Source organism: Micropterus salmoides, unplaced genomic scaffold (genome assembly GCF_014851395.1).
Source record: "Micropterus salmoides isolate LMB-PRFRI ecotype aquatic unplaced genomic scaffold, ASM1485139v1 Ms_hic_scaffold_1821, whole genome shotgun sequence".
Taxonomy (NCBI): Eukaryota; Metazoa; Chordata; class Actinopteri; order Centrarchiformes; family Centrarchidae; genus Micropterus; species Micropterus salmoides.
The window spans coordinates 1-10,798 of NW_024040953.1; the positions used below are offsets into that span (position 1 = coordinate 1).

Here is a 10,798-nt window from a genome sequence, read left to right on the forward strand (position 1 = left end):
CTCCACTTGAGGTAAACTGGTAGGTTATTACTCGAAATATCAACATGTTCATCGTGAAGGAAATGGAGATGAAGTGATCTACTAATACATATGGTTTTAACAAAACAAAGAAAAGTTTTGCTGCAGCCTGCAGTGAATTTACTGTTTAGATGGTCATTAAAAGATTAATGAACACAACCAAAACATGTTTTATACGTTACAATTCAAATATTGTATTAAAAAATAATAATAGTCTAATTGTTAAGTTAAATGTAAGCCTATATTTAATGCAGCTCATACTTATGTTTCTCTGCAAACTGACAGGTTAAAATTTTTGTGACCTCAGGAAATCCAGTGAAACATAATGAACCTCTGTTAACATGTCTCCTCTTATTACTTGTGCGATCCTCCCTGAAATACACATACAATGAGGAGAGAGGCTCACTTTGCAAACACAAACATGAGCCTCAAACTGCGACTCCAGTCTGTTTGATAAATTCAGCGCATGTGTTTGAGCCAGAAATGCTTCATATCTGTGGCTGAAAAACTGCTGCAGAAGCTGCAGGAAATCTGGCTCTTAGTCTTGTTACTGCAGTTATTGGCCAGTGTGTCATATCTGAGATTTCTGTTGGATGAAAAAGTCAGAAATGGCTCTGACTGCAGCTGCTGTGCAGAGCAAGATGACAGTTTTGGGAGGAGTTGGACTTCACAACATGTTTCCAACTGCTTGTTGACTTTTACCTGCAGGTGAGAAGTGATCATGTTGCTCCGATCTACGTCATCAACCTTCTCATTACCGACCTCCTTCAGCTCTGCTACATGATCGTTGATGTAGCACAACATGGGATGATGCATACCAGCGCCTTTTATATTTACCTCTCTGGTCTGATTGCTAGTGTTGGCTTCATGGTCTGCGTCGCCCTGGAAAGGTATCTGTCTGTCTATCCAGTACTGAACATTGAACAGTACTGAACATTATATTAATTTATAACTCTGAAGCTCCTCAAAGACTTTGTGTCCATCTTGTATTACAGGTATTTGGTCATCGCCCACCCCGCTGTGGTACCGCTTCAGACGAACCATCAAGACCTCTGTGGCGGTCTGTGTCCTGGTCTGGGCCATTCCTCTTGTATATTTTCTCACTTTGCATGTCTGCCATGTTTATGTGCTAGAATCAATACTCTTTGCCGTCATTTTCCTCCTTCCCTTCCCACTGTTAATCTTCTTCCTGGTTGGGACCCTCAGAGCCCTGTCTGCTTCCATCTCTGTCCCCTCTGATGAAAAACGAAGAATTGTGGGAATTTTGGTTCTGGTGCTGCTTATTTACACGCTGCTGTTCCTGCCCACCATCATTTGTTATCTGGGAGTATTTGACTATGACGAGCACCTCTTGTTCCTGCCTTTCATCTTTGTTAGGTTGAGTCCTCTTGCAGACTTGGTCCTGTATGTCTTCATGAGGAAAGGGGTCATAGACAAGCTTTTGGCCTCTGTGTGTTGTTGCAGAATAGATAGCAAAGATATCAGCAGTCCATCAGTATGAATGCATCTTAAGACGTGTTCATGCACATTTTAACTTAGTTGTTTACTTTTCTTTGTTAGTAATAATGATAAATAAAGTAATGTATTTTTACCCCAAACTGTGTGTATTTTTTATTATTTTTGTACAGATGAGAAACAAACCGCATATTGTTTGCTTATCTTTATTTCATATAAGTTTAATTTTTGTTTCTTCAGTTGTGTGCATGCTAGTTTTTAGGATGTGATTAAAATTAAAAGCTTTTTTATTTATTTTTACGGTTGTGCTTAGCAATATGGACAAAATCTTTTTATATGAAATTGTACATTTTCTGGAAATCCAATAAAAAAATCTGTTTCTTGGCAAAACTGTGAACGTTTGTCTTTGACCAGCTCACTAAATCAAAACCTGAAAAATTAAGGTTTAACTAAAACCACAGTGATGTGGAGTTTGTTGAAAAAATTAGTTTCTCTAATACTCCAGACACGTATTTGTTTACTCTTCTTTTCCCATAATCCTTAGTGTTGGGTGTTGTTATAGCAGAAGATTGTTCTCTTACATTTAATCTTTCATGTATGATCTTTTAATATTATTATTATTTCTATTATTGTTATGGCTTATAGATATATATGTATTGTATTTTTATCCTTCACCTTCCCTTCTTCTATACTCCTTATGTTAGTCCGTCCACATTTACTAGGGTTTAGGTCAGAGCTGTGAGATTGTTTTGGTGTTTTCCACTTCTTGATGTTCCTCTCCTCTCCTGGAATGTTCATTCAAGGCTGAGAGAGGATCTCTGTTCCCCAAAACATAGAAACCTAGACTGTGCAAATGATTATGCATCCCTTTGCTCGGGGCCAGACGCCCAAAGCTTCCCTAGGAAGTAGCAGGTCTCTGGATCAGCTGTAAATGTATTTTAGTACTCTTTTTTATTAATAAATTCTTTAAAGACAACGGTTGGTTGTTACTCAATTATTTGCTTAATCCCTCACCCGCAAGATACATTTCCATGACAGGTGTTCTTCCTGGATCTTGTGGCTATTTTCACAAAGGTCTAGTTTGGATATCCACAAGCTTTTAAGTGCTTTTATGTTCCTTTTCTTGGGCTTGGGCACTTGTTGGTATGTCATCAGATCTGATGAACTCTATGCTCCAGAGGGTGGTGAGAGTTAAAGAGTGTGTGTATTGGTCTGTGTGTGTGTGTGTGTGTGTTGGGTTTATTAATGAGGTAAACAGCTGCCCACATGTCATTACTACAGAGGTTGTTTCATTTTTGTAATAAGTGTGCTTATAATGTGGATATTTCACCCCACTGAATATAATTTTGCTGACACAATATCTTTGCAGGGTTTTGCCATTTCTTATTAAATAATCTTTAGGTGCTTTTTAAGGATCTTAAGGCTACAGGGAAAGAGTTCCAGAGCCTAGGAGCCACAACGCTAAAAGCACAGTCACCTCTTGTTGTGGGAATATTTAAGAGGTCTTGGGCTGAAGACCTCAAAGACTGACCACTGGTGTTTGCATGTCATAGGCCCTGAATGTATGAGTCAGCTTGACCGTGCAAGGCTCTGTAAGTGATGACTTTGATGAATTTTAAAATGCACACTGATGCCAAGAGGAAGCCAGTGACCGGCCTCTAGCACAGAAGTAATGTGCGACCTGCTGGTCCCAGTCTAAAGCCTTGCAGCTGCATTCTGTACAATTTGTCAGCTTATGAATGATTTGTTCAAACAAGGGTGCAGTACATTTATTTTATCACATACAAACGTGATAAAATAAAAGCATGAATAAGCAGCTCCATCTTTTTTTGAAACAACAACCCAACATTCTTTTCTATTAGACCACATCACATAGCTGCCAAGTTTCTTTATGTAAAAAACAAAAAAAATGGCTGACATTCCTTTTATTCTCAGTACAACATGCAATATTTTAAGATAGTTTCAGCATTAATGTGTTTTGATAACATTTCTAGTAAAATACATTTGCTTCATTTTCATAACCTCATTCCAAATCTCGATCTCCTCTGTGACTGACCTCACTTGTTGGGCTTTATATTTTGGAAGCGAATGTACAACATTGTGGTCCGATGCGCCAATTGGTGGACGACACACAGCTCTGAATGCGTCAGGTATATTTCCATAACTGTTGAGGGAGCGTAGATTTGATCTTATTTTAGCAAATTCCCTTTCATTGTTACAGCCATCCCCAGCTAGTGATCCAAATCGCCCCAGGATGTAACAATGCAACTCTTTTGTATTTGATACTAACTCACATATCCTGTGATTGTGTGGTAGTTGTCCAAGTGAGTTGTATTTGTAAAAACCAGATATCGATAGTATGTATCAAAATTTGAGAGACCTGGCACAAACAACCACTGAGTTACTGATGCCAAAGTCCTTATCTGCTGACGCTCAAACAAAAAGGTGTTCTGTGTTATTTTCAATTAAACATTTCATTTTTTTTTTTTTTGCATATCATCACATTGATTTTGGTTTCCTTTCACATTTTACATGGCATGCCAACTTTTTTTGGAAACATAGTTTGTACATACATAGTTTGTTTTGCAGCTTACAATCTTTTTAAGTTTTGTTCATTAAACCGGATACTTTTAACATATACTGTCTCATAACTATACTGACTTAACTACATCACACAATCAAAGCTTCAGCTGTCAAAAAAAACTTTATTCACCATATTTTAAAACAATATTGAAAACAAATATCCAAAAAAGGAAGAATGAAAAACAGAACTGAAAAAGCATACCAGTGTGGTGGATCATAAGCTTTAGTTTAAAAAAAAACAAAACACAATTTAAAACTCTTCAGTATAAACATAATGACACCATTCTGTTTTCCTTTTGTTCCTGGCATGCTTCACCCGCTCTGCTGCAAAATAAAATACTGTGGTCACCAAGCAGTTTTGGGATTAGCTTTGTAGAGACCGTAGTCTTCTTTCCGGAAAAAGGCCACTTCTGTTTCATTTGCTGAAACGACAAACACAAAAATGTTTACGCTGTGATCAAACTATACTTTCTGCAACAGTTCATTGATATAAGTCTAATTCATAGACTTATTATTGGAAAATATTTTATTAGACTTCTATTATTGCCCTCAGTATCATTACAGGACATTACAACATATAATATATTTATATTTACAATTTTATTTTATTTACAATTATTTTATAAACAAATATTACAGACACATACTGTCGATCAGGCTGAATGCATCTTTGCAAATTATGCATCTAGACCATTTCCATGGTTTCCATGGAGCAAACAGACAATGTTAAGGTTTTGATGTACTCAGTTAAAGCACTGGTAAGTTACAATATACAACATGTATTCATAAGCACACATAAGCGCAATGATAAATATTAATAAATATTTATGTGTATTTTTGATGGACAAATGAGATAAGAATGTCTTCAGAAAGTGTAAATAACACCTGATTAAAAAATATCATGCATCATCATCATCCGTTCAAATCTAATCCAACAGGCCTGGAAGAGATCGTCCCTTCATAACTGTTCTAAAGTTTGTTTCAGAGAGGTGAAAATTCAACTTTATGGTAATTCTGAAAGCTACAGATTGTGGTGCTGTTGAACTGCACTGTATTATTCTGACGGGTGTTTTAACATCTGTCCACTTCTATCAATGACATAAAATACATAAAATGCACATAATAACCATCATGACAGAAATTTCATTTGTGTTTCAAGACATTTTTTTATTTTTTTTATTAATGACAAACTCTTACCAACACCAGCAGCTCTAAGGGTTTGGCCATCTTGCAGAATTAACTTTTCATCATCATCTAAACTCATCACCAACTCATTAGTCTGTCAAAAAAACAACAGAATTCCATTATATGCATTTGTAAAACATAAAACCAAGGTGAAAAACTTCAGTTTTCCAACTATAATACAATGATATACACACACACACACACACACACACACATATATTATTTACCCTAGGATTTTTTCCGAAACTACTAGTGTCGTGGAGCGGGCGTATTACGGATCCGTGGGTCGTCATCGACGTTCTCCGTTGACATTTTTACTGCTAACGTAACTACCTCTCGATGGAGCTTGCTATTGTTATGCTACATTCACAAATTGTACGATCAGACCATGGATTGAGCCTTGTGAAAATTCAAGCCCGATTCAGCTTTATTTTTTCCAAAGTTCTTTGTTTTACGTTTAAATTATTTGGAATTCTGTGTTTTACACTTTAAGCACATTCCGTCATAAGAAAGAGTAAAATCATGTGGTGATTCATGAAAATATGACAAATTGAATCAATATCAATTAATTTGATTACAATGATTACAATGAATGTATTACAACAGTAGGATATAAAAACAGACAGCCTCCATATTCTGCTGAACACATGGTATAAGTGGGTCTGACAGAGGCAACTCTCACATGGGCAGCGCTTCCCATTTATAAAGTAATTATTTTTTTACCAATCACTATGCGATTAATTTTTCATTCAAGCTCTTTACCTTCTGTATTATTCAAAACGGACAAGCAGTAAATCCGTGTGTAGTACGACCAACACAATATTAGCTATATTAAACATACACTCTTCTTTCTAGTGGGTCAGGCTGTGTTTGATGAAATTATCAGGAATGCATGAATTATTAGTATGAGCTATGGTGGAGAAGAAATATAAAATTTTAATAATACGAGAAAGATAATTTGAGAGTCAAGTCATTAAATTTATATGATATTATATCCTCAGGTCGGCCTACCTACAGACCACAAGAACAACTAAGTTTACCACAGTGTGTTATACAGTAAGTGCTCAATACAACACTAAAGTTTCTGTAGTTGCAGCTTCTGTCAAGCTTAAGGCCGTTGTACAACAACAAGTCAAGGTACAGCTTAATGTGCAAAGTTGATGCTTCGTCTTCAGACTGCTTTCCTCTTGGGTGTCATGTGACCAGAGCGTAATCGCAGCCTTTGCGATTAGAAAATCTCATTTTATCACATTGCGATAATATCGCAAATGCAATTAATCGCTCAGCCCTATCAAGTACCGTTCCAATTAAAGTCCACAGTCCAAATGACCTGACGTGTGTGTTTTTGCTCGTACTGTTTTATCAACTGTACTTTGGGAGCTTACTCTTGCGGCCTTGGGATAGCAGGTATTCCAGAATGCATTATGTACCGACCTCGGCAGTGGTGGAAATTTTGAGCCAGGCTCTAAACTGTAATCATAAGTTTTGTTGTTGTTTTTGTTCAAGAAAGAAAGTACCCATTTTGAACCTTAATATGTGGTCACTTTGCCCAAATAATGCCTATTTGGAAGTTTGCTTCCAGAGGCCAGTTGAGACCATCCGCACATCTCAGGTTATGTCAGTATTGAATAGCTCGGCCCCGAGACGGCTGGCCGGCCTCTGTCCGTTGTCATCCTGGGTAGAACTGTCTTATCTCGCATCTTTTAAACCGCAGATTCCTACCATCTCTATAGCGCTTTAATAGACGATACAATTTCTTCTTGAAGATAAATTTAATTTAAATTAATGTTATCTGAGAGTTTAAATGTAATATTTGTTGCCCCTGCCTGCTCTTACATTGCTCTGCTTCTGCTCAGAGTCAGACTGTGAGATTGCACTCAGATATGTTGTTCCTTGCACAGATTGTGAGCATTGGGGCAGTTATTACATATACCTGTAAACACACTTTTTACTAAAATGGCTACATACTGTATAACAGTAACTAGGGCTGAACAATTTTGGAAAATAATGTAATTGCAATTTTTTTTAATCAATATTGCGATTTAATATGCGATTAATTTTTAAGCTCTTTACCTTCTATATTAATCAAAATGGACAAACAGTAAATCAGTTTATAGTATGACCAACATATAACATACACTGTTCTTTCTTGTGGGTCAGGCCTGTCTTATGATGAATTAGGTAGAATTATTATTATTATGAGCAAATGTGGAGAGGATATGTTATAATAATATGAGAAAGATAATTTGAGTCAAGTCGTGGCATTAAATAATATGATATAATATCATCAGGTCGGCCTACCTACAGACCACAAGAAAAAAATAAGTTTACCAGTGTGTTATACAGTAGGCGCTCCAGACAAAACGTGGAGTTCAACCACATATTAATGTGTCCTTATCTCAGTTCTAATCTCCTCCATCCCAGCAAGCAAACAAAAAATACTCAGTTTGGGGTTCAATTCAGAAGTTGGCAGCCTTTGCGATTAGAAAATCTCGTTTTATTAAATAGCGATAATATTGCAAATGCAATTAATTGTTCAGCCCTAAAAGTAACTGTATATCATAGCAGAGAAAATATACGCCACACTCATACATTTGTTTGTCTCAAAGCAAAATTAAGGTTCATGTCTTTACTGAACAGAACAGCAGTGCTGCGTCTGCAGACTTTGAAGTCCCTATGTAGTGTTTGCAGATATCACCAGATTTCAATAAATAATAAAAAAACAACAAAAAAACCAAACCTATAAATACATGATGATGAATAAAGGCAGTGTGATCTATATTTCAATATTATATCTGTCAGTCGACCAGTGACACACTATTTTTAGTTTCTGCCACAGCAGTGTGATATACACCTTTTTTGCTATACATACCTTTGCTCCGTGTGCTTGGTGGATAATCTTCATTGTGTCTGAAATTATACGAGAACCATTTGCCAGATGCCATAGAGTGAACGCACATAAAATTACAACCTTGTGGGAAGGACTCATTTAGCTGCCTTTAGCTGTTTCTCGCTGTAGATCAAAATTAATCAAATACACAATTTAAATAGGTAACTTATGATGGGTAAGTGGTTTACATTGATGCTACGAAATAAATATGATAAAAAAAAACAAGTGTACAGGTTTGTTTAACATGTCTAACATGGTCCCACAGGATCTCAGACCATCTGATGGATAATGGACTATTATTAGGAAAAAAAAACTGATTTATCACACTCCATAACGCTAATGCAAATCATGCCGGGCATACATACCATAAGCATATTTCTTGAAAGGAGGAGGAAGCCCTGGTCTTGTTGCAATATCTGGAAGAGAATGGAGGTTTTACAACTACTTTAGCTTCTAGTTAACTTGATTACTAGAAAAAAACCACCCAGCCACAGACTGTTCACCATGGTGCAAATTATACAATGAAAACCAGGGGGGGTCGAATTATACAATGACAACCGGGGGGGGGGGGTCGAATTATACAATGACAACCCCAGGTCATAAGTGCCCCATAAGTCACGGCCCAGATCCTCAAGTATTCTAGAGCAAAACTGCCAGAAAGTCAGACCCTCACACACACACAGCAGACCATAATTTATGCTCAAACACAGACCAACGCAATACTGAACCAGAACCAAAGTTTTAAGTTACAACTTAGTCTTTTTTTTTTTTAGCAAATATCTCCTTTCCTTTTGCTCATGTTGACCGTGAATGAAATATAATCTGTGTTCAATAAAGCCGTCATCATACATTGTTGGGGAAATGGGAATTGTTGTGTCTCTGTAAATAATATTAAACAGAGTACCTACTGTCTAGACCTGCTCTATAAGAAATGTGCAATGAGATGACTTTTGTTACGAATTGGTGCTATATAAATAAAAATTAAAACATTTGAAATAACAAACCTGGACTTTAACATTTACCTGGCCAGGTAAAATTCATGAATCCCACAGTGAAAACAAATACCATGCTTATTGCAAAAAAGTTATGCTAATTAAGAAACTGAAGGTAGGAAAGTTACATCAGAATCAGATCAGAAAGCTTTATTGTCATTGAAAGTAGCTCAAGAAGGTTTGAGTGCAATTCCCCTCAATGTACAGTCATTAAAGATTAAGTGTATTAAACAAGCTGCATAACTCCTGACATTAACCTGCAGTGTCTCCATTCATGCACTGCCTGGAGCAGCAGCAGCGAGTGATGCAGACAGACAAGACGTTCAACTAACGTCAAGGTTGGAAAATGGTGGCCCATTTTAGGAGTGTCTGTAATTTTATTTCAAGATTCTTGACTATAAGGCATGATTATGGGAAATATATTGTAATATTTACAGATACAGATAAGACAGACCCCGCTGAACTCTCGTTTTTGCCTCTTTTGAAGGGTTTATTTGTATTATAATTTTAAATATTTGCACGTCATGTGAGCAGGCGTTCATTTAGTTGAGAAAGCTCTTTGTTGCAGAATAATAATGTGGCTTGAACCTTGAATATGATGATGACATGTGACAAACCTGCCGTCCTGTTTACTTACCGTCCCTGACGAGCTGAATGAAGTCATGTACCTTTTGGTCAACGTCGACCCCGTGAAACACCACTGGTTTAAAGTTTCTGTGCTCGAAGGACCTGACCAGGCGAACAGTGACCACGGCTGCACCTGCCATGTCCTGCTGCTGGACCCGCGGCTGGACCCGCTGCCCCCTTTAACTCTGATAACGTGAGTTTAGTCGCTCTTCCTGTAAACGCTGGCGTGTTGAGTTGTTTAGCAGAAGCTTTTTCTTCTTCTGCAGCTTCTTCTACGCTTCTAGGCGTATTACTGCCCTCTTCAGGAAGTCACTATGACGATAATCTGATGATCTCTTCTGTAAAATGCTCCTTTCTATATTTTGTAGCATTTTCAGTAAAATATGCTCAAATGTTCCCACACTCACAAAGCCCATTAGGATGCTTTCTTATGATATATAAAGACTGATTCAATCCACAATGGCCAAGTCTCAACAACCTACAGATTTTAACAGAATCTCTTCTGGATCCATAACAATGCCCGGCTTTTTTTAACCTGAGATTGCAAAGAGTAATGTCTCCCCTTGGCCATTCCCGTTCAATACCCTGTTTTAATGTTTTATTTTGCTTCCACTCTTCCCAATGATATATTTATATCTGTTTAATCTGCAGTAATCTGCAGATTAAACATGTGCAACAGACCTCGGAGTCTTACCATCATGGTTAGGTAGATGCCAGAGAATACAGCTGAACCAAACTGTCAAATCCAAGCAGACACATATAAGCTAATTTTGAGCCGAATGAGCAGGGTTTTTGCATGCAACATGAATTTAGATATTTTATCCATATTGCCAAGCACACAACAGTTGTTGCAAAATACCAGTTCTGAATCACGTCAAACTAGCATGAGTAGCCACTAAAACACTTATATTAAATAAAGATAAACAAACATAATGTGGTTTTCATATATGACAAAAAAGCGGGAAAAGAAAATGTAGATTTTGATAGAATAGCTGTGATGAGGAAAAGTAAACAACTAAATTAAAATGTACCAAACCAAAAAATGTCA

The 10,798-nt window shown here is 37.0% G+C and overlaps 2 protein-coding genes across 2 annotated transcripts; one reads left to right on the forward strand and one right to left on the reverse strand.

Annotated features, from left to right (window-relative positions):
- Positions 1 to 1,036: 1,036 nt before the first annotated feature.
- On the forward strand, positions 1,037 to 1,650 carry LOC119909685 (mas-related G-protein coupled receptor member A4-like; the record flags this gene model as incomplete). Its single annotated transcript, XM_038727896.1, has 1 exon — positions 1,037 to 1,650. A coding segment is annotated over one exon (483 nt), but the record flags the coding sequence as incomplete, so codon positions are not given.
- A 1,733-nt stretch (positions 1,651 to 3,383) lies between these two features.
- LOC119909687 (UPF0538 protein C2orf76 homolog) lies at positions 3,384 to 10,011 on the reverse strand. The gene is made up of 5 exons (XM_038727898.1): positions 9,761 to 10,011; positions 8,497 to 8,547; positions 8,114 to 8,151; positions 5,254 to 5,335; positions 3,384 to 4,478 (listed from the first exon to the last, which is right to left on the reverse strand). Exons 1-5 carry the CDS (start codon positions 9,888 to 9,890, stop codon positions 4,402 to 4,404), a joined length of 378 nt encoding a protein of 125 aa, XP_038583826.1. The 5' UTR covers positions 9,891 to 10,011; the 3' UTR covers positions 3,384 to 4,401.
- Positions 10,012 to 10,798: the final 787 nt, after the last annotated feature.

Bases quoted from the DNA above. Each gene is read 5' to 3' on its own strand.
- LOC119909687 (XM_038727898.1), bottom strand. From the start codon at position 9,890: ATGGCAGGTGCAGCCGTGGTCACTGTTCGCCTGGTCAGGTCCTTCGAG. The intron at 8,548-9,760 runs GTAAGTAAACAG...ATTCTCTTCCAG, and splicing joins CATTCAGCTCGTCAGGGACG to ATATTGCAACAAGACCAGGG. The intron at 4,479-5,253 runs GTAAGAGTTTGT...TTGTCGTTTCAG, and splicing joins CCTTAGAGCTGCTGGTGTTG to CAAATGAAACAGAAGTGGCC.